The sequence below is a fragment of the Cnephaeus nilssonii genome (genome assembly GCF_951640355.1).
Source record: "Cnephaeus nilssonii genome assembly, chromosome: 19".
Lineage (NCBI taxonomy): Eukaryota > Metazoa > Chordata > Mammalia > Chiroptera > Vespertilionidae > Cnephaeus > Cnephaeus nilssonii.
This window is the reverse complement of record NC_137090.1, coordinates 21,769,503-21,794,111: the sequence shown is the minus strand read 5'-3', so window position 1 is coordinate 21,794,111 and position 24,609 is coordinate 21,769,503. Positions and strand designations below refer to the sequence as shown.

General features: G+C 42.8%; 1 protein-coding gene across 1 annotated transcript in view; it reads right to left on the bottom strand.

Moving 5' to 3' along the window:
* Window positions 1-5,590: 5,590 nt before the first annotated feature.
* Window positions 5,591-24,609, bottom strand: part of BRIP1 (BRCA1 interacting DNA helicase 1) — a gene marked incomplete at its 3' end in the record, with an annotated part of 210,772 nt that continues 191,753 nt past the window's right edge. The window contains exon 22 of the mRNA XM_079798665.1: window positions 5,591-5,701. Coding sequence (XP_079654791.1) covers window positions 5,591-5,701 — 111 coding nt within the window. The remainder of the gene's footprint in view (window positions 5,702-24,609) is intronic.

Below are 24,609 nucleotides of genomic sequence, written 5' to 3'. Positions count from 1 at the left end.
GCCGTACCTTCCCTCAGCTCCTCGTTTCCCTCTTGAGCCTGTCTCCTGGAGATGTCAGGATCTCCAGCGCACCCTGTTTGAACCTGAACCCATCATCCGCTCCCAACCTCCCCTTGCGTTCTGTCTGGCGAATGGCAACACCAACCAATGTCCCGTTGCTCAAATCAGACACCCGAGCTTCTGCGCTGACTCCTTCCACTCCCTACCTGCCCACCCCCAAATACGTGCCAAATTACACAGAGCCTACCTCCTAAAGAGCACATACCTGTTCACCTTTCTCTCTCCCATCAGGCCTGGCAGCGCCTTGGTCCTGGGCTGCCCACTCTCTAGTGTTAGCTGTGTGAGGCTGTGCAGCTTCAGGCTGCTGTGAGCAGCACTCCTGGGGTTGTGGCTGCTCAGCCATGTGGAGCCAGGGAACTGCCCGAGGAGGCTGCTGGGTAAACTGCTGCCTGTACCCATGATGGCTTTCTGTGGGTGTGGCCTGAGCCCTCCGCTGTGGCCGCCACGGGGGAGTGCTAAGGAAGCAGGGCCCTCTGCTATCCCCCAGAGTGACAAGCGATCTGAGCCCCTCCTGCCCTATAGGTCTACATCCAGAGCCTGATGCTCATCGGCTCTCTGATGTCTTAGGGAGCTGCTTCCCAGGAGCAAATGAGCTGCAGGAATACTAACTCAGAGTCGTTTCCAGCGTCTGCTCTCCATATCCCTACATCTCTTTCTCTTTCAGGGATTCCAAATTGTCCCCTCCCACAAACCCTTCCACGGAGACCACTTAGCCTAAGACAAGATAGGACTAGCCTCGTCTCTCTCTTAAGAAGAGAAAAACCAAACCAAAGACAAAAAGCCCCCCAACATGGATCCCTACGTCAAGCATATAGGACAGGTGCATGCTTGGGAAATGATAGTGCTCCTTAGACCTTCATCCCGTCCCAGCTGCACCTCTCTCCCTACCAGGTGCCTGATGAGCCCCTCACCAGCCCACCTGCACATGAGCTACTGAGCTCCATGAGCTCCTCAGTATGCTCTACTCTGAACCTTCTTTAGATTTGGGTCTACAGAGTTTGGTGACTCCTCTAAACGTAAGTTAGTGAATAATTCATGGCACTTAAGAGTTACAATCACCTCCACCAACCACAACTACCCACAACTAGGGCATAAACTTGGGTTATCTACTGCCCTCCCCCTCACAGAGAGGCAGGCTGATCAAAGGAGGGGCTGTCACTGCATTAGGTCTCATCCTCTCTACCAGGCCGGGGTAGTTTGAGCCAAACTAGTCAGCAGGTGGTCCAGGTACCTCTAAAACAGCTGCTTCAAGTGCTTTGGGGATGCCCCCAGCCCCACTTGGCGTGGGCAGCAGAGCCGTGCCTCCCCAGTTCCTGGTCACATGTGCTTCCCTGGGAGGACTCGGGCAAGGCTTGTTCTGGAGCCACTTTTCTTTACCACCAAGAATTCCTAGCTGGGGTGCCTGAAGCAAGGGCTGGGTCTGTAAAATGACGTGGCTCCATTAGGAATGATGGAAACTATGTGAGCTGCTTTTAATAGGATCAAATATAGCACAGCACAGCCTTCTCCTTAGACCCCACGTGCTAATGGCCTGGCCCACATGCTCTGTGGCCCAGACTGAAAGGCCAAGGGCTGTGTCTTCAGGGCAGTTGATGAACCTGAATTTACTCCAGACACAGCAGTGAAGAAGGCTCAGGCGTTAAGCTCTGGCCTATCACACTGGAGACCCAAATGCAATTTTCTAGCCCAAGAAAATGAGCTTTTGGCTTCTTTTGATATCAGTATAGAGCAGTGAAAAGTGCTTGGGACTAGATGTGAGGAGATGCGGGTCCTAGTCCCAGTCCCGTCGCATGCTAGTCCTGTGACTTTGCCCTATTTCTGAGCCTCCGTTCCCTTCTTCCTTACAGGTCCTCATACCCCTGGCAGCACTAAAAGTCTATGATTCCAAGAACAATGTCTGCAATCATGAATTTCTTGGTACTAGGGGGACTCTGTCTGACTCTACAGCAGGACTCTCTCCAAAGTAGGGTAATGAAAGGAAATATTAGAACTTCTTTATTTGTTTTAATCACATCCTTTTCCAATAACTAAGTCTATACTAGTATACTAGTACATACATATACACTGAGTGGCCAGATTATTATGATCTCTGAACGCATAATAATCTGGCCACTCACTGTGTGTGTGTGTGTGTGTGTGTGTGTGTGTGTGTGTGTGTATAATAGGCCTGGTGCATGAATTCGTGCATGGGTGGGATCCGGCCAGCCTGGCCAGGCGGAGGGGACATGGGCGATTGGCCGGCCTGCCTGCTGGTCGAACTCCTGGTCGAGGAGACAATTTGCATATTAGCCTTTTATTATATAGGATATACACTGAGTGGCCAGATTATTATGCATTCAGAGATCATAATAATCTGGCCACTCAGTGCGGTGTGTGTGTGTGTGTATAAAACTTAATAAGTAAATTTATAGATAATTAGTAGTATATTGGGAGTATGTACTTTAAAGCTTGTTGCTGAAGGGAGTTGAAATAATAATTATTATAATAATAAAAAGGTATGGGGACTACAGGATGACAGAGAAGTCACATTGAGACTCTGGGCTCCCCATGACCTCCTCGCGATGGTTTATCAGAGCTTTGGATGGAGAAGCACAGTGAGGAAGTGGAGAGAGAATGGGCCTGGCGCTCTACCACCCATTAGATGTCTTCCTAATCTCTGGGAGCCTCTGTCTCTCCACATGTTAATTGGGGGTAATAAAATGCTCGATTCAAGTTGCCCCCTCCCCCAAAATGAGATGCCAGTCTGCACAGGTTCCATTTCAGATGCTTAAAAGATGTGAGCCTTCTTTTCCTGGGAAATTCCTTTTATTGCTTTTCAGGACTTTATTGCTTCTCCTGTCTCACAGTTAAGCCTCCTTTAACAGATGCCAAAGCCTAGATCTATGTGCAGTTAGGTGTACAATGCCAAGCAGGGGCAGGAGGGCCATGCTGGGAAGAATCCTGCTTGGTCTGTCCAGCCCCCTGAGCACCTCACATTTCCAGGGGGTTGGGGCTCATCTAGGATTCAGGACACTTAGGAAAGGGTATCCCTCCAACAGAGAAGCCAGTCATCTTCACCAGTGCCTCCAGGAAGGGACCGACTGAGTTTTCCACTCCTTTATCCAAAATCCACTGCCAAACTCAGTGATAGTGGGAATTAATCTACTGCTGAAAGTCCCAACTCTGCCACTAGCTTCTCAGAGGTGCTGGACAAACCCCTCAGTCTTTCTCGGCTTCAGTTTCCTCGTTTATAAAAAGGGATGAGTAATATCTGTGCTGCCAACCTCCAAGGCGTGGTTCTTGGGCCAGATGAGATGCTCTGCATCAAAATACTTAGTAAGAAATGAAAGGGATTGCAATTAAAACCTCCTGTTGGCCCAATTAGTACCAGCCCATGCTCGTTTTTGCATTTTCATGAAAAAAAAAACAAAAACAAAAAACAGAACTAATTCCCACCAAAAATCACTGCTTTTTATAGACTAAAAATGGGGTATGGTTGCCAAGGTATTGAGCAATTCCATCAGCTCTGAGAGGCGGATGATTTAGCATCATCACCTGCCTTATCATTATCCTTGCCTGCCTGCATCCTCAGCTTTTGAGGAGGTCAATTTCCGGTACACAGAGAAAAGCCTGTGGCTGCAGTCGGGAACAATCGGCCACAGTGCTCCTCTCGGGTTGTTGATCCTTTCATTTCCTCCAGCAGACTCCTGCCGTGGACTGAGTTCTATGTTTTACGCTACTCTTTTGAACTGATCATTTACAACAGCCCTAAGCACCAGCCTTTCTCTCACTTTTGCTGTCCAGCTACTACTGCTCTGGATGGCAAGATGGCTAATTGGGACACGATCCCAGCCAAATGGCAAGAAAGATTCAAAAAGCGGGTTCACTGGACCTTAAATATCCTGCCCACAACTTTACAGCTCCGGCAGCCATGGAGGAAGCATGAGTCATACCCAAGACACGAGGCGGCTGCTTAGGGAAGGCCTCGGCAATGACATTTTTCACGCTTTTAATAAACCGCTGTATTATTAGAACTCACCAAAGCTGAATTTAATGAAAGTTTTAGGCCCTAAGGCCTGCATTTTTCTTTTGTGTTGCAAAACGAAACCAACTGGCCCAATTCAAATTAACCCCAGAAAATGCATAGACTTTAATTATGTTTCTTTCATTCTTTTTCCTTTCTCCCTTGCTTTTTCTCTCCCTTTCTCCACCCTCTCATTTTCAAATTTTGCTGGTGATTACACTCTAATTGGAAGAAAAGGAAATAAAGTATGGGAAACATATTCAGATAGCCACAGGTTTCTCAACAGACTTCTTTAAGAAAAGTTACTGGTAAGTGATACAAATTCAGATGAACATTTTGGAAAAGAGAAATAAAAAGGCAAAAGAATACAAGGTCCTCTCAACTGGTACGAGAGACATAATCTGATTTGAAATTCTGTTAGACCTGCTAAGCATCATTTCATAACAGGCAACTCTGCACAACACTGGTGACCTCAAACAAACCAGTAATCACTCCAGAAATAATAAGAAGGCAAGTCCTTTATTTTTCAAATTCCTGGGGCTGAGCCCTTGGGGGAGGTGGGTAATGAAATGTGCTGCTGTGCACCTGGCCTTCAACTATGCAGAAGCCTGAGCGGCCGGAAATAGCTCCACAGCAGCTTCCGTATTTGCAGGAGCTAGTGAAAGACATCTTTTTTTCCCCTCACAGCTCCGTTCTTAAACAAATGCTTACTCTCCAACCCTCACCCCAATTTGGAGCATATTTACCCAATAGAGTGGGCTTTCAAACTCCTCCTAGTCCTTTATGGAAAAGAAAGGATCGAGCCCCCAGCTCCTAACCTCACGGCCACCTGAGGGGATGCACTCGCAGCCCTTCCCCAAAGCAAGTTAGTAAATCCCCAGAGCATGCACGGGACCCCCCACTTGAGCTGCTGGACTGTAAAGTCACCCAAGAGGATGGCGGGGAAGGAGATGATTTCAAATGCACTGCCTTCCGCATGAAGGGGCAGGAGACAGAGGAGGGCTGGGAAAGTCCCGGGTGCAGAGCTGTCTTTGTCTCCCTCCATTCCTTCTTTCGGGGATCAGCTCAGCTCTGATTCCTGCAGGGAAGTCCCTGCTTGGCATCAAGGCTGGCCTCAGGCATAAGATCCTAATTATTTGAATGGTATTTGTTTTCATAGCTCTTTTTTTTTTTTTTTTAATGTGTCCAGGTCGATGGCATTTTAATGCCTTATTAAATGGGAAGTTTTACAGCAGTCTGTCTGTTCAGTCTCTGGGCCCATGCCTGTACTTTGTGTGCAGGGATTTTATCTTTCCTGCTGGCTGAAAATATTTTCCGAATTCCCTATAAAAGTTTTTGAGATTTCCTAAGACAAATAGAGTTCCACCAGTTCTAAATGACCTCGATGCTGTCGGAATTACATTCAGACACGTGTGCTTTCCCTTGTTTACACAAAGAACAGCGTGTCCCTGTACTGGTTAACTCCACAAGTGTGCTGGTGCATAGAAACGCAGCTCTCCCCGGGATGGCTCCCCAGAACCCCATCTTTTACCGGTTTCTTCCATCCTCGCCAAAGGCCACAGCATCAGTAAAGCCTGTCCTGGATGAGGGCTTACACAGGAGCGGGCAGCAGTGCACAGCTGAGGGGAGCAGCCAGACCTGCAACAGAAACATGGTCTCATGAAGACCACAGAGCCACCTGGAAGAAAACCAGCTGAGCCCTTTCGTTTACTTGATAGTCTTCAACGTTTATGAAAATATGTTGTTCAGTTGGAAGCTGAAGGTAGTAAGTAGTGAAATAAAGCATAAGTCAGGCAACTTAGTGTCATGGAAAGAACCTAGAAGAGACTTAAGTTCAAATTTCATTTCCAGCACAATTTATAGCATGTGACCTTGGGCAAATAAAATGGGGACAGTTAACTATATTTATGGGTATCTCTGGGTTATGGTGAGGGTTGAAATGAAGTAATGTACATAGGACTTCTAGAGCGGTGACTGGCACAGTGGCTGTAGATAGCTGCCATTACTATTTCATGAGGGTGCTTAGGACTCAGATGGGCAAAAGCACAATTCAGGTGTGTACTCAGGCTTTGTTAAGGGTTCTGGAGGTGGGAGGGGAGAGACAACTTAGGACAGGAGGCCCACGCTGGGCCGCATACAGCACTAACTGGTGGAACCAGAATTTAAATCCAGATCTGACTCCAGACCTGTGCTGGTTCCACTATTCAACTTGGGGAAATTAAATATGGAGAATTATCTCACCTGCCTGCAACACAACCTAAGCCTAAGGCAGCAAAATGAGGCTTATTTTGCTTAGTTGGCATTAAAACACACACACAACAAAAAACCCTCCAGGGCCAACTGCTTAGCCACCAAAAAGTTCCCTCTGAATTTCTGTTTCACTGGGTCATTTTTGAGCCTTACTCTCCTGGTGACATTTCACTAAAAATGCCACACTTAACATTTAAGAGAGACAAATGTCCTAGAGATGAATTGATAGGAATGCCCAGCTCATTCAGAACATTTCCTGTTTATTCCATGTCTGCTGGCATGAAGCATGTCACAACCAAAGATGGAAGGTTGCTTGATGCCTGTAGTTGGAAAGGATAATAATCAGGGGTCATGTTTATGATTCTAGGGTTAAAACCTTTTATTTATTTACTAGAGGCCCGGTGCACAAAATTCATGCATGGGGGTGCAGGTGTGGGGGGTGTCCCTCAGCCCTGTCTTGGCCTGCAAAGACGCCAGCATCCCTCACCCCGGCCTCTAGCCAGAGGTTCCTCCCCTCCTTCTGCACAGCCTCTGGGAAGATGCTTGTCCTGGGGCCTCCTCAGGGCCCTGGCCCACGACGCCCTGCAGCTCGGGTACTCGGGGGCTTGGGCTTTCAGGTCTGGCTTCCTCACCTGGCATGGTGAGCATCAGCTGCCATGGGAGCCTTGCCTTAGGAGTCACCCCCTTGGACCATACTACTTGCGAGTGTGTGTGGGGGGGTGGCCTCGGTGGCAGTGATTTGATGTCTGTAGCATGCCCGCTGACACCCACCACCGCGGCGCCACACTGGTCCCATCTGGACTGCTGACAGGGGGCTTCCAGTCTGCGACTGGGGCTGATGGGCTGCGACTGGGGGCTGCAGGTGGAGGACCCCGGCACCCATAGGGCTGTCAGCATCAGGAACTGGAAAGATCCATTTTTCTGGTTCCTCCCCTGCCGCGCAGATGCTGAGCTCCAGGCCCCAAAGGCCCGTTCACTCCCGCCGCACGGCCGGCCGGGGCGGGGACGTGGGCTCGCTGCCCTAGAGGCCCCTTCTGTGCTGCAGCACAGCCATGGCGCAGACACTGAGCTCGCGCACCCCCCACGCCTCCCACCGATGCGATCAGCCACCCTGGCCACCCTGAGTCCCGTCCCCCCGCACCTCCCCCCTGGCCCAATCGTGGGCATAGCGGAATGGTGGTTAATTTGCATATTACTCTTTTATTATGTAGGATTTATTTATTTATTTATTTATTTCCTCACTTGAAGATATTTTTCCATTGGTTTTTACAGAGAGTGGAAGGGAGGGACGGAGGAAAAGAGGGAGTGAGAGAGAGAGGGAGAGAAACCTCATTGTGAGAGAGACACATCAATTGGTTGTCTCCTGCATGCAAGTGCAAGTGAACTGGGGCCTGGGATCAAAGCCTGCAACCCAGGTATGTGCCCTTGACTAGAAATTGAACCCACGAGCCTTTGTTCCATGGGTCCACACTCTGACCACTGAGCAAAACTGGCCAGGGTTATTTATTTCATTTTATTTTTTAATATATTTGTATTGATTTCAGAGAGGAAAGAAGAGGGAGAGAGAGATAGAAACATCAATGATGAGAGAGAATCATTGATTGGCTGCCTCGTGTATGTCTCCCAATGGGGATTGAACCTGCAACCTAGGCATGTGCCTTTGATCTGAATCGAACCTGGTACCCTTCAGTCTGCAGGCCGACGCTCCATCCACTGAGCCAGACCAACTAGGGCTATTTGTTTTTTAACTAAGATGCTCCACTTTCACAGAATCAGTAAAAACTCTCAATTTTAACAAATATGTTTCATTCCTTGAAATTCGATTTGATTCCTTTTCAACTTAGTTTAGACTCTTTTTTGAAATGGATGATAATTATGTTATCTAAGGTTCTTGGGGAGTGTCTAATTCCACCATTTACTGATGTTTCAAAACAGGTTTTTCCTTCTACAGCTTATAGTTTTTCTTCCTTTGATTTCTGCATGACTTCTGTTATAGCTTAACTTGGTCCCTTATACATTAATGATTCAGAAATCAAGAGACAAATCACTTCTCTCTTGAGTATCAATATCTGTATTTCTATTGCCTTCTGGGTATTATTACCTAATGTCCTATGGATGGATATCTCAAACCTTTTTTTTATTTTTATTGATTTTTTTACAGAGAGGAAGGGAGAGGGATACAGAGTCAGAAACATCGATGAGAGAGAAACATTGATCAGCTGCCTCCTGCACACTCCCTACCGGGGATGTGCCCGCAACCAAGGTACATGCCCTTGACCAGAATCGAACCTGGGACCCTTGAGTCTGCAGGCTGACGCTCTGTCCACTGAGCCAAACCGGTTAGGGCGATACCTCAAACTTTTCATATTCAAAATTGAACTCTTTTCCTCACCAGAAAAGCTCTTCCTCCTGCAAGTCCTAAGCAGAAGTTGATGATTTAATCACCTGGTCACCTAAGCTAGAAACCTTGGAGTCAATGTTGTCTCCTTCCTTTTCTTCCCCTTTCCTTTTTGCATATATTGAAACGCAAATGTTTTTGTTACTCAAAAGAGTGAATAGCAAAATTAGAAGTTCTCACGTGCAAGGTGCTACGAATGACATGAAATAAGGTATGGTCTTCATGTTTGTAGTGGTAAAAAAAAAAATTGCTATTAAAAACAACAATAGCCTACTACTACTATAGGAAAGTTGAAAAATTGGTTTTCAGGATAGATAGGAAAATACTTTGATGGGACTTCTTGGCTGGGAAAAGCACAGCCTAGATGTGCTAGACAAAGAGAAAACTGAATTTCTCTGTGGAAGAAAGGGAGAAGACTCGGGTTTCAGTAGAGACTCACTGTGAAAGAGATGGGGTGGGACCACAGGATAGAGATGTCTGGAGATATGAGGAAGGACCATGGAGAAAAGAGGGCCTAACAAGATGGCAGTAAGCTAGAACTGAAGAAAAGAAAGTTTCTTTTCTTTTTTTTTTTTTTCTGGGGAAAAAATCCCTGTAATAGGGATGGCCTGAAAACCATAGGACTGTGATGCTCACATTCCAAGTTGTTTGCTGTGCTATGTTGTTAGCTCTCCTATGACTCCCATAGAAATATACTTTCCATAACAGCCTTGCATAGATGGTGTTGAAGGAAATGAAGGGTACGGGCAATAAAGAGAAATGAAACCTTCTCTACAGCCCCTTCTGGAGCCAGTGTGGCTGGTAACTGCAGCATGGAGGAAGGACAATTCAAGATTGTACCCCTGAAACACAATTCCCTTTCCTCAAGGATATCAGAAGAAAGTGATCTTTGAAAGGGGGCCGGAAGACACTTAGGTTGCACTAACAGGTTAGAAGAGGAGATAACACAAGTAAAATCATAACTATGACACAAAGCTATGTAAGACACATGCCATAGAGTTGTATATACAAAGAACTATTGGAGTTCTGATAGGAAAATAGAAACATTGAAAATCACTATATCAAGGGAGGGCCTTGATATTAATGAAAGGAGAATGAGGTAGAAGTATCTGAATGTATATATAATAAAAAGCAATGTGCATACCAATGAAAAACAGATAAATGTGCTATGAGTTACTAAAACTATAACTAATTTCTGCAAGAGTAAATTAAGAGTACATTTTTAAATGTAAAACTTAACACAATGTTTTTTTATCAGATGAATGAATGAAGAATTTGTTGAGTAATTCAGAACGGGAACGTGATAAATGAATGAGTGCAACTGATCAAGCAGGAAAGATTGTAAAATAAAGGAACGAATGACTGACAAAAATGATCTGAGATCCTAGGTGACCAGGTGGTTGGCATGTTTACTAAAAAGTAAATTTGACTAAAGGAAGAATGAGCAGCACAGATGCTAGGGTATCTCATCACTCTACCAAGATCACAAATCCTGTTGCTAGTCAGGGCGAGGGCAATTAATGAAAAGCTGATCAAGTAGAAAGCTTCTTAATTTGTGATAAAGAGCAGAAAAGATGAAATTGGAAACTTTTAACCAAGCTCCTGATTCATTCTGATCATAGGTGGCTATTCTGAGTAGATTACCATAACTAAGAAATACTTTCGCAGGAGAATGTGTGTGTGTGTGTGTGAGAGAGAGAGAGAGAGAGAGAGAGAGAGAGAGAGAGAGGGAGAGAGAGAGGGAGAGAGAGAATATATGAATGAAAGTCTGTGTGGCATTTGTGAGTGAAACTTTGTGATTGACAACATGAAAATCAGAATGCCCAGTTGTCCTTTGTCCTAAGTGATCCTCCCTAAGATTCTGGGCCTGTGAAAATAAGATTGGCTTTTCATTTGACAAATATATGGAGCATGATGAGTAAGTTGAGTTGGGATGGTTAAGCACATGGTATTAATATTCCGGAGTATTTAAAGAAAAGGAAAAAATCAGAAGCTCTTGCCAACAATTATTTTTCTACCACAGTCTTTACATAGGCCAAATGTGCAGATGTGAGTCTGGGGAGAGTGGCAGAGGAAAAGTTTTTGGCCAAGGGCTGGAGAGGTTGACTGCTGTTAAAGGACTATGCTTCCTCACTTGTTGAGAGCTCTGTATCATCTTATTGATTCTCACAAGGGAGAAAGACAAGTGTCTTCATAAATAGACAAGAAGACTTAGGACCAGAGAGTGTACACATTGGATAAGGATTAAAACTAGGTTCAGGGCCCTAGCCGGCTTGGCTCGGTGGATAGAGTGTTGGCCTTCGGACTGAAGGGTCCCGGGTTAGATTCCAGCCAAGGGCACATGCCTGGGTTGTGGGCTTGATCCCCAGTAGGGGGCATGCAGGAGGCGGCTGATCAGTGATTCTCTCTCATCATTAATGTTTCTATCTCTCTCTCCTTCTCCCTTCCTCTCTGAAATCAATAAAGAAATACTAAAAAACAAACAAACAAACAAACAAAAACCTTGGTTCAGATACCAGGCTTGTTAGCTCCATCTTTCCATAACACCTGAACCCTAAGTAAGGGTAAGCATTCCTTTTTACAATTTCTTACTAATTCTCAGAGACAAAAAAAAAACACAAAACTTTTTGAGACTCGAATGGCTGTTTGACACTAAGCAGAATTCCCCTGGAACAGGTGAAAGTTATCAACAAAAGCCTGTACTTTTTGAGGGCCTCTAGAGACAGACTCCTGCTTTGGAAAAAGAAAAGTGTAAAATAAACTGAATCAACTCCAGATTCGTCCCAACCAATACTGTCCAAGAGGCTCTAGGGGAGCCACTCACTAAGGGTGAACTAAATTCAGCTTATTTTTCTTCCACAGAGAAACAATTATGTAAGAAAAGAACAAAGACAGCAATAACAAACTATATTAAAACTTAGTCAGCATAAATAACAAGAGACAAGTCAGTAATATATTTGCAACACAGCAAGTAATAAAAATATAGCACATATAGATAGTTTCTACAAATGACTAAGAAACAGACAAACAACTTCAAAGATAACTGGGCAAGAGACCTGAACATGTGCCTCACAAAAGAACAGATATGATTGACTGATAAAAACATGAAAGATGCTTAACCTTATTGGAAATCAGAGAAATGAATAATCAGAAAAAGATAACATTTCACATTCACTAATTGCCAAAAGTTAAAGTGTCCAATAAAACCAAGAATTAGAAAGGATATGGGGCAACTGGAACACACACACACTGTTGGTGGCTGGAAAACAATTTGACATTATTTGGGATATTGAAGATGTGCAAACTCTATGACCCAGCAGAAATAAATCCCCAGAGGTCAAAAGCAGAACTGTGCAATAGCAAAACATTGGGGCCAATGAAAAAATCAGTCAAGAGGACAGTGGTTACTGGGGGTGGGGTGGGGTGGGGGACAATGGTAAGATATGTACACATATAATACCTTAATAAAAAAATTAAAAAAAAGAGGACAGTGGTTAAATAAAGTTGAGTGCAGTCAAACAATGAACTATTACATAGCAGTGAAAATGAAGTTAGCCATGCATATCGACATGGGTGAATACTGCAAGTGTATTGAATGAAAGAAGTTGCAGAATAATACATACAGTATGACGCCATTTTTATAAAGCTCAAATGAAAAACTGAGCAGCATAGTTTAAGGATTTGTACTCACATAGGTGAGCCACACGCTAAAGGAAAGTTAAGGAGCAATAAACAGAGCGTTCAGGAAAGAGGGAGCAGAATTTGAAATGGGGAAGGAGCATGCAGAGGTCCCTGGTGGTATGGGGCTGTGTTCTTATTCTTAGCCTGTGTTTTGGTACCTAAGTGTTTATCTTATTCTTCTGCCTCATATATACTTTATATGCATTCCTTTGAATGTATAATTTAAAAATTTGAAGAAAGTAATAGTATTAAACGCTTAGAAATGCATTTGTTTTCTTTGTCTTTTTTTTTTTTTTTGAGAAATGCATTTGTTTTCATAGAAACCTTACTAACTTCCCCTCCCTAATCAGTTAGTATTCATCAAACACTTTTCCTTTGCCTTAATGACTCCCTTTGGAATGGAATTTACAGTGGATAAAAGGATTAGACAGCAGAGGTAAAATTGTTAACTGTTGGTAGATCTGCAGTTTGCTTTTGACATTTAAAAAGTAAAAGTTAAACTTCAGGTTTGACTGATCCCTAAATGTTCCAGGAACATTTCAGTAGTGCCTCCATTAATGAAAAATATTTTTCTGAAAATGCCTTTGTTGATAGAAAGAAACCTTGTTTCTAGAGATAGAAATCGTGTTGGCGGTGTGGGGTTGGGGCTCAGAGCCATGGATTCCTCTCCTTGTTCCCAAACCAGGCGCCACAGCCAGACATGGCCTTTCTCCCCGGAGATAAGCCTTGACTCCCCAAGTCTCCCGGACTGTTTGGGAACCAGGGGCAACCTTCTGCCTGGGGATGGGGAGGTCCTAGATGGTGGCTGCCCAGCTCCTGCTCTGCCCTTCCTTCAGCTGGGGCATATGCCCGAGTTACTGTCATTGCTCCTTTTCCTCAGCTGTCAATTCTCTGATTTCTCAAATTTGGGATTTATCATGTCACTCTTGAGAGTCTTCTCTTGGGAGGTAATTTTTCAATTTTATATTTTGAATGTCTTTCCTAGAGTTAGTGGCCAGTGAGAGGTATTATGGGAAGAGTAGAATGAGTGGAGATATTTATGTGAAGAGGTTAGAAGAATTTTTACTATTAATTACTATAGATACTGGTAAGTTGCTACAAATAAAGTCAGTCTATTATATGTCAGGCTGTTTTGACTTATACTATGTTTTCTGTTTGTACCAAACCTAAATGGAAAGTAAAATTGAGGTTTAAATACCTATTGGTCAAGGTCACATAACTTGGAAAAATCTGATTTTAACCCTCTACAAGCTGCCTCCACTTGGAAATTCAAGTGTCTTTTAGGTGAGAACAGCTCCAGTCCCTGGTGGTGAGTGGCAGTGATGGTCAGAATATGCAGTAACATTGAACTCCACTCACTTCTACTGCCCTAGTTCCGTGTGTAGGAAATCCATATTTCTGATGGAACAATATTACTTTTTCGAAATACAGTTTCTGCAAATTTACAGAGGCAGGCTTTTGCTGCAATGTACACCAACCACTTTACCACATGAAGTTTTTGGGATGTTTATAGAAGTACCCCAAATGTATCAAACTAGAAATGTCTCCACTCTTTGAGCACACAGCTTAAGAACTGCTAAGAGACTGGATGCCAAACTTCAGGCAAGAGTGAATTTTTATAACTTGAGCTGTAAGCCTATGAAATTAGAGGTTTAAAATGGAAATGCTGACACAATCTTTGCACTTCATAGAACACTGAATGCTGGTCGGGGCAGAGCTCTCCTCTTGCTGCTGCCGGCCACTGCTGTGCTAGGAAACTTCCTGTCTAGCTTTCTCCACTTTGGGGCCTCTTGTTCCTCTCAGGTCTCCCCAGGCCTCCCTCTGGCCCAGCTAGGAAAAGCAGCTCAGATAGAGGCCCATCTGGAGATGTTCAGTGTGAGGCCTGGACTGGCTGCGGAGCCCAGCCTGGAAGCCTTACTGGTTTCAAAGCTTTCCAGTGCTGCCCTGGACTGCTGTCTACCAGGCCTCCTAGTCTCAGATCTCTCAAGCGGCCCTGAGAGGTCCTGCATCGAACTATCGTCTTTCCAGGGCCAGCCACCACCACCTGTGAATCCTTCCCATGATGCAGAAGGGCACCATTCCGGAGGTATCCCGGGCTCTCCCTTGGATTGACCCATGGCTTCTGGATAGTGCTGCCTTTGCATCCTCCCAAAAGCAAACCTTTCAGAATCTTTTCCCTTCGTGGCAGCAGGAGGGACAGGTATGGAGGGCTGCCTGAAAGGTACCTCAAATCACCATGGCTTTAAGAATGATGACTTTGTCAGACTGCCTGGATTCAAATCCTCACAGTACCTACTCACAGGTTGTTTTGAAGATTAAGTGAGGTAATATATGCAAAGTGGGTGAGGGCAGTCCTCTTTCCCCCTGGAGCAAGAGGCAGGGTCAGCACTAAGAGGACTGGCTCTGGGAGTATTGCACTGGAGGGAAACCAAGGAAGAGAAGAATGGAAACTGATAACTTCAAAATAAAATGTTATTTGCATGGTGCTTTATAGTTTACTAGAGGCCCAGTGCATGAATTCATGCACAGGTGGGGTCTGGCCAGCCAGGGGAAGGGGACAGTGGGAGGTTGGCTGGCCAGCCCCGCCCCTGATTGGGATGGGGGAGGCTGATTGGGGCCGGGGCTGACCAGGGGTGGACAGAGGGGCCATGAGAGGCTGCCCGCCAGCCCCACCCCCAATCGGGGGTAAGAGGAGCCAATCAGGGGTGGGGCCGGCCAGGAGGAGGAGCCATGGGAGGTTGGCTGGCCTTCCCTGCCCCCCTCATCCCCCGAAGTGCATGTCATAGCGACCAGTGGTTCTCTTTGTTCTGGTTGCTTAGGGTTTTATATATATAGATAGATGGTCTCAGAATTTAATCAGATTATCCATATAAGGTAGGTTAGCTCCATTTTACAGACTGAGGTTCAGAGAGGTTAAGTGACTTGGCCAACATTATATAGCTAGTAAGTGAAAAGCCAGAGCTTGAACCATGTCCTGACATTAAATTTGGAGCTTTTTTTCTTTTCTTTTCTTCTTTTTTCCCACTATTCCATGGCTTGCATGAAACTAGAAGGAATGGCTGGTGGAGACCCCATCATGTTATGGGTTTTTAATTTAAAAGACTGATTTCATAGCTTTAAAAAGACTCACTTTTTAAAGAAAGCTTAACTCATTTATCACTGAGAATCCCAGAAAAGTACCTTAGAATTTGTACAAACCAGGTTCAAATAAACATAGAAGTTTTTAAATGGAATCAAATCGAGTTGTCTAATTTAATTCCTCTTTCTTTTATACCTTCCCCAATTTTTAGCTTTAGTAATTTTCTTTTCCTCAGTGATAGTGTTATAAAACCTTTTGGTCCATTATCTGAATTTCACTAGGAAACAATAGAGTGAAAAACATAAAAACAAAGAAAAAATAGCTAAGAAATTTTTCATAATTCAGTAAAATATGCTTAGATATTTGATGTCCACATAGATATGGGCCTGAAATAATTAAACAACAAAACTCCAGTTTGCTACAGTCAGAAAAAAGGATATGGTGTAACACAGGAACTATTACTACTCCTGCACAGTGGAGAAGACTTCTCAGGTTGTTCCAACCTGAAAACTGTTTCCTTCCTTAAAAAAAGAACAGAGATGGAGAGAATATAAACAAGCGAGTGAGAGCAGGAGGCATCAAAGCTGGACAAGACAGAAAGTGCATGGTTGTGGCTTGCATTTTGCAGGGTACACAGTGAGGAAAAAAAAAAGAACCTTCCTATGTTACACCTTTAAATGGTTCTGTCAGGGGCAGATGGGGAACAGTTTTGCTAGTGCTATGAAATACAGTTCCAAAGACTGTAATTAAAGACAATTTTAAGCAACTGCAGACGGAGAAACTCTCTGCAATCAGTTAAAAGCATTTGAACAAGGTAGAAAGAAGTAAGGACTATAAGACAGCGTGGGACCCAGAAGATGGGCAGATGGCGCACTACCAGGCAATGAACAGGACCAGGAAAGAGCCATCCCACCAGCGCTTAATGTCAGCATTGTATTATTTATTACCATGGATGTGTTTACAGATTTATGCTTACGTTAACTATTTGATAAAAAATAGTTCATTCTAGAATATACATTTAGCCCAGCCAGTGTGGCTCAGTGGTTGAGCATCAACCTATGAACCAGGAGGTCACAGTTCAATTCCTGGTCAGGGCACATGCCTGGGGTTGCGGGCTCGATTTCCAGTGTGGGTCGTGCGGAGGGAAGCTGATCAATGATTCTCTCTCATCATTGATGTTTCTATCTTCCTCTCCCTCTCCCTTCCTCTCTGAAATCAATAAAAATATATATTTAGAATATATATTTAGTCACTCTCAAAAGATCCTTTTAAAAGTTTTTATGAAGTCCAAACAGACAAAACCCTTAACTCTTGATGAGACTTGAAATAACTGGATTCCAGCTTACAAATATATCAAGATTTTATCAACAATTGACCAATAAGATAAACAGCTCAGGATAGTGGCTGATTAAGGATGAGCATACTTGCAACTTTGTGTATTATATTACCAATGTTTATAGTATTGATTTTTTATGCTCTAATGATAATTGCCTTATCATCTTGGCATTTTTCTTCCTTTTTACTTGTATGGGTAGAAAATTATAGTCAGATTTCATCTCTCAGCTTCTCATGGTCTCAGTCTTCTATGGTATCACCACTACCACTATCCGAACAAATTCCAAAATGTATACCATAAGAGAGCTTATATCTCTCCTAAGATAGTAACTCAATCATCCAGAAACACAGTAAAAAATCAGAAAGAAAATAAAAATGAAGGGCAAAGTAAAGAAAGAGAATAAAACTTTATGTATCACCTACTATGTGTTTGGGACTACACTATATAGTTTACATATATTTATTCATTTAATCATTGTCATTCTATAACATAGATTTTATTTTCTCTATTTTAGAGATGAGAAATCTGAGGGTCAGAGAAATCAAGTAACTTGCCCAAGATCACACAGCTAACAAGTAGAGGAGTTAAAATTCAGACTTATATTTGTCTAACTCCCAAACTCCTGTTCTTTCCACTGTACCACACTATTTTCTGAAAAGGTCTCTGGATAACCAACATTTGTGTTTCAAAGTTTGAATCCAAAGTATGTGATCATGTATTTTATTCACATACATAGTCTAAAACCCTCATGTGAAACTTGGTTGCTCTTACATGTATTTAAGTCATGGTTGCCTGGTTTCTAAATCCAGAGCAGATTAGAAAAGAGAAGCAAATTAAAAGATGGGAGTAGGGTTTCAGTCAGCAAATACAATGATTACAGTGAAAAGAGATAAATGACAGCATGATGGAATACAGAAAATCACATTAAAAAGCAGATATAAGAATAAAAGCATAAATATGAATAAAAGTTTCACCTTAAGTGATGCTAATACTAAACTGCTGTCATTTAAATAGTACCTACTAAGTGTCAGACTTTGTGCTAGATGCAATGATTTTAAAAACTCAGAGTATTTCCACTTTTATTTGTTCACAATGGGGCTCTGTATAAAATTTAATTTGTAAAAAGAATTTTGGGTGAAAGATTCTTAAAAACCACTGCATTATATCATTTAATCTTCAAATTATAACTGTTACATTTGATTCTACCATCCCCTTTTATAGATGAGAAACTGGAACTCAAAAACTTGCCCAAGGTCACACAGCTATTAAAGGAGCCAGTATTCAAGCACAGGTCTGCTGCCTTCAGAGCCTGTGTTTTTTCCACTGTCATGCTGCCTCCACATTCATTGGCATGACTCTGAGTCATTAAAAGAAGATTAACTTAAAAAGTTTTAAAAGCCAGGGAAATTGCATTGGTTAAACTAATGGAAAAGGGTACTTACATGGCAAGCAGCCAGTTACCTGGAAAACGTAGCTCTCTAGAAGGGGCAGATACACAATAACCTAGGGGCTACTCCATAATCAGGACCCTTATACCTTTCCCAACTTTATCTTCACATTAGTGCAATTTTGTAATTTTCATGTTTCTTGCGGATGATCTTATGTGGTCATTTCAGTGGACATTTTGAAAAAAAGTCCAATTCAGAAAAGATCATGAGAACTGTACACTTTTCAGTTAGGGTGTGTGTTTTCCTGCCTTCTTGGCAATTACTTTATCAAACTCATTAGTAGCGTTCGTACAAACACCTAAATATAATTTATGAATTATTATTAATAAAAATATATTCTTTGTGAATAATAATGTGAGCCACGTATCTTTCATGCTATCTTTCTAATGATGTTGTTGGAGGGAAAAGGAGTGCTTATAAATCATTCCTCAAATCCCCTAAAGGTTGAAAGGTAAGTAGTAACTAGTCATCTTCAGAACTCATTGGATTTACAAGTTTATCCTTGAAGAGGTTCATGACTGGAAGGAAGCCTCATTAATCTTAATCATATCAATCTGAGTACCCAGTAAAGTCAGGTCCGAAATGGCTGCTATCAGAGACAGTCAGGACAGACTTCAGACAAGAATGCACTCACTTCTTAGACACACATACCCAGGCCAGATAACAGCCGGGGATTTAGGCGAGGCTCACTGGAGACACAAATAGTCTCAATAATGACAATAGCTAGAGATCCCAGAGCCAAACATACAGCTAATAAAACCACTGAGCTGCAGGGTCAGACCAGAGTTAACCGCAGAGTCATCCAGAGCATTACTGGCCCTATTAAAAAAAAAAAAAAAAAGGCTACAGAAGCCTTGTGTACCACAAGTGGCCAATTTGGAGCTCCAATGGGTAAACTATGATTGTCCTAGGTCAGGAGATAGGACTGATATCATTAGGGTCAGGAAGAACTCTACTCTGAGCCTTCCATTTAGATGTGGGAGATCAACACGAGATGATGAAGAAAAAAAGGGAGAGAGGAAAGAATCACGTAATATAAACAGATGTTTGCATTTGTTGGAGGATCTAAATTCTAAAAGTTTAGATGGACCTGACCAGAGAAGAAAAAAAGAGCCACCTATCACCCAGTGTTGGGAACATAACCAGTCGGGTTAGTATGGCTAAATGTTTTTAACCTTGTGAAATATACAAGTTTGCCAAGAAACTCCAGGATAGATATTCTCTTCTCCCTCCATCTCTTTAGCCCAAGTAGCTTTGTCTCTTACTCTATCAAATTTCTCCTAGATGTAAACTCTTTAGGAACAAGAAAATCATACCTTATTCATCTTTGTTTCCCCTACAAAGCCTAGCACAAAACATACAGCAGGCTCTCAATAGACGTTTGTGTATTTTAATCACCCTCTCCATTTCCCTTCCTCCCACTCATTGTCATCATTGACTAAACTCTTTACCTTTTGGTCATAATTTTTTTTTTTAATGTAAAGAAGCACAGGCCTTGAAATTGACAATGGAAGCTCTTGTGATATAGAAGATCCCAACACATGAGATGTTATGTGATTTGATTCTAGCCCATCTTGATTCTGTGAGCTTTCAGATTTGTACCTCACTTAACTATTATTATTTTTCTTTTAAAAAATTATTTTTCAATTCTAGTCTACATTTAACATTTTTTAATTAATTTCAGGTGTACAGCATAGTGGTTAGAAAATCATATACTTTCAAAGTGTTCCCCCTGATATTTCCAGTCCCACCTGGCACTATAATACATAGTTATTACAATATTATTGATTATATTCCCTGTGCTGTACCTTACATCCCAATGACTATATTGTAACTACCAATTTGTACTTCTTAATCCTTCATCCTTTTCACTCAGTCCTTCACCCTGACTCCCCTCTGGCAACCATCAGAATATTCTCTGTATCTGTAGGTCTGTTTCTATTTTGTTGGTTCATTTATATTTAAGCTTCCTCTTTTTTCTTTTTTCTTTTTAAACATTTGGAGAATTTCACTTGATGCTTCTTTGTTTGGCTTTGTAATTACAGGAGTAAGTTCTCTAATGAAAATACTCTCTGCCACTGATGCACTTTTTAACAGCTTTGTCGAGATATAATACACAAAGCATATAATTCACTTATTTAAAGAGTGCAACTCAAGGATTTTAAATATATCCACAAATTGTGGAACCATTACCATATTTAATTTCAGCATATTTTCATCGGCTCAAAAATAAACCCTGTATCCTTTGTCTATCACCCCTTCATCCCCCACACACTCTAGCCATAGGCAAGCTCTAACTGCTTTCTGTCTCTATATATTTGCCTCTTCTGGACACTTCATATAAATGCAGTCATACAAAGTATACTCTTTTGTGACTGGCTTCTTTCCCTTAGCATAATGTTTTCAAGTTTCATCTCTGCTGTAGCATGTATCAGTACTTCATCCCTTTTATGGCCAAATAATATTCCATTGTATGCATAATTATTTTAATTTTACCATTCATCAGTTAATAGACATCTGGGTTGTTTCCACCTTTTGGCTATTATGAATAACATTATTATAAATATTTGAGTACAAGTTTTTGTGTAGACATATGTTTTCATTTCTCTTGGGTATATACCTAGTAGTAGAATTGCTGGGTCATATAATAACATATGGTTTGAGAAACTTCCAGTTTGCACTATTTACATTTCACCAGCAGTGTACGAGAGCTCTGATTTATCCACATAGCTCACCAATCCAACACTTGTTATTACCTGAATTTTTTAATTCTAGCTATCCTAGTTGAGGTGAAGTAGTATACCACTGAGGTTTTGATTTGCATTTCTCTGATGGCTAATGATGTTAATCATTTTTTCAAGTGCATACTGGCCATTTGTACAGATTCAATTCCATCTCTATCAGAATAGAATAACATATCCATAATTACTGGCACATGACAGGCCCTCAATATGAGGTGTTTTTTGTTTTAATGATAATAGTTGTTGATTTTTTTTTTTCTATGGTCCAGGTGAAAGGTCTGATAGATTCATCCTGGCAGCAGAGAGGCAAGTTCTCTGAAGCTGGTTTGGAATCCTCGCCTTTCTCAGTGGTTCAGGCCTACCATAACCCTACAGGCTGAGTTCATCTTACACACAAACTTCTCTGTTTGGCTTTTGCTCTCCCAAGCCACTAACTGATGTTAGGATCCCAGGTGCATAATATACTAGAAATGAGATATTTCATGGCAGAATCAATCTGCCATGAGACTTTTTTACATAGTGATGTTTACTATTTTATACTTGACTAGAGGCCCGGTGCACGAAATTCGTGCACGGAGGGGGGTTGTCCCTCAGCCCAGCCTGTACCCTCTCCAATCTGGGACCCTTCAAGGGATGTCCGACTGCCCGTTTAGGCCCGATCCCTGGGATCGGGCCTAAACGGGCAGTCGGACATCCCTCTCACAATCCAGGACTGCTGGCTCCCAACTGCTTGCCTGCCTGCATTCCTGATTGCCCCTAACCGCTTCTGCCTGCCAGCCTGATCACACCCTAACCACTCTGCTGTCAGCCTGTTTGCCCCCAACTTCCCTCCTCTGCCGGCCTGGTCACCCCTAACTGCCCTCTCCTGCAGGGTTGATCACCTCCAACTGCCCTCCCTTGCAGGCTTGGTCCCTCTAAACTGCCCTCCCTTGCAGGCCAGGTGCCTCCCAACTGCCCTCTCCTGCTGACCATCTTGTGGTGGCCATCCTGTGTCCACATGGGGGCAGGATCTTTGACCACATGGGGGCAGCTATATTGTGTGTTGCAGTGATGATCAATCTGCATAGTACTCTTTTATTAGATAGGATAGAGGCCTGGTACAGGGGTGGGGGCCAGCTGGTTTGCCCTGAAGGGTATCCCTGATCAGGGTGGGGTACCCTTGGGGCATGGGACGGCCTGAGCGAGGGGCCTGTGGTGGTTTGCAGGCTGGCCACGCCCCCTGGCAACGAAAGCAGAGGCCCTGGTATCTGGAATTTATTTTCCTTCTACAATTGAAACTTTGTAGCCTGGAGCAGAGCCAAGCCTGGGGCTCCCTCCGAGGCCCGCAGCCATTTGTGTTGGGGTTATAATTGAAACTTTGTTGCCTTAAGCGGGTGGGCCTGGCCAGGATGTGTGGAAAGCTTTGCTTCCCCTGTTGCCGGCGGCAACCCTGGCCTGCTCTCTCAAGCTCCATTTTGCCGCCATTTGTTTGAATTTGTTTACCTTCTATAACTGAAACTTTGTAGCTTGAGTGGAGGCTTAGGCCTGCAATGGCTGGCAGAAAGCTTGGCTTCCTCTGTTACCTAGGAAACGTTGCTCTCTGTGGCTGTAGCCATCTTGGTTTGGGTTAATTTGCATACTCATTCTGATTGGATGGTGGGCATGGCTTGTGGGTGTGTTGGAGGTATGGTCAATTTGCATGTTTGTCTATTATTAGATAGGATGCCTATTGTCCTCCTTGGAGATAATGATGTTTCATAATTGTTTTCATTATGCTTACTTAGGCAGAACTTCTCTCCTAGAGGGTATGCAATAAATTTTTCTAAGATATGGAGAAGCAGCCAAAAAAACTTGCAACTCAGAGAAATATTGGGAATACGAGGTCCTAATCCAGAAAGAGAGAGAAAAAAATACCCTCTCAATTTAATAGTTTTTTTAGTGTTTTTTTTTAGAGAGAGTAGAAGGGAGGGGGAGAGACAGAGAAACATGGATGTGAGAGAGACACATCGAGTGGTTGCCTCCCACATGCACCTGACCAGGGCTGGGGATCGAGCCTGCAACAAAGGTACGTGCCCTTGACAGGAATCGAACCAGGGACCCTCAGAATAGAACCAGGACTCTTCAGTCCACAGGCCAATGCTCTATCCACTGAGTCAAACCAGCTAGGGCTCATTTTAATAGTTTTAACAGCCAAATTTGTATGACCTCCTTGTCTTTAGTCAATCCAGCTGAGAATAAGGAAAAGAAGGTTGAAACCCAGCCTTCAAGAAGGAATTCCAGATCAGAACCCTATACTGTATGTAGATGTAACGTCTACCATGAAATACCACACATATGTACACAGAAGGAGCTAAACCTGACAATAGAACTTTGAGCACCAGATCCAAAGATCTCATAAATATGAGAGAAAAAAAAGGAAAGGTCGTCACCATCTGATGCTTGCCGAGATTATCCAGATACTGACAAGAGAAAAATCAACTCAAGTCTGAACAGTGATTGCAATTTATACCTCTTGAGTAAAATACCTGAAAACCCCTAGTGTGGGATACTATGGTATAGAATGGATAGGGGAGTGGTAACAATTACTCTACGCATTTAAAATATGTTTTTCTAAAAAATCTGGTTCTCAGATGTGCCACAAAATATGAATTTGCCACAACTCTAATTTGGGTGTTGAAGAGGGAGTAGAAAGAAGCTGGAGAACAAGTTATCCTCCAACACTCTCTTTCCAAATATTAAGTCTGTTAACAATGCCAGCATCTCAATTATTCCAAGTTTTGCTAATACAGGAACACAATCTAGTATAATTTATTCCTGGACAAGAATTTGCCAGGAGTCTACCAGGTGCCATCCCACATCCCAGAGAACAGCAAATTCACTAGATGAGCTGGCAGCCCTTCCAAGCCTCTCTGCTGGGTCAGGCCTCCAAACGTGTAGCAGCCACAATGCTTTCCTTGGACCAGCCTCCGAACTTTTATTAGCTTTTTGCTGTTTTTCTAGGTTAAACCCATTGGAAATTGGATTCCCTTTAAAAAGAAGTTTATTTTGGTTGAGAATACAGAGTATGTGTAATAATCAAGTCAGGTAATCTCTGGGGATTTGGATTAAGAATTCTCTCTCCATAATGCATAGTATTTAGCTTTTATTTTATTATTATTTTTTTAAAATCCTCACCTGAGGATATGTTTTTATTGGTTCAGAGAGAGAGAGAGAGAGAGAGAGAGAGAGAGAGAGAGAGAGAGATTGATGTGAGAGAAACATGGTCTGGTTGCCTGTCGTACGTGCCCTGACCAGGGATAAAACCCGCTGCAACCTAGGTATGTGCCCTGACCTGGAATCAAACCCACAACCTTTTGGTGTATGGGATGACACTACAACCAACTGAGTCACGCAGGGCCAGCTTTTATTTTTGGTGAAAGGCTAGTCTAAGAAATTGTACAGAAAAAGAAGCAATGATAAATTTGGAAGAATAGAAACGATGTCTGACTTAACGATTCAGTAACTCTAGAGGATTCTGGCTTTGTCCTTTTTGCTTGTTTTAAGTTGACAGGTGTTTCCAGAAAAATGAGTCATATTGTTTAAGGCCAATATTGGAAGCCAATAAAAAAAGGCTGAACTTTTTGGCTCTTAGATT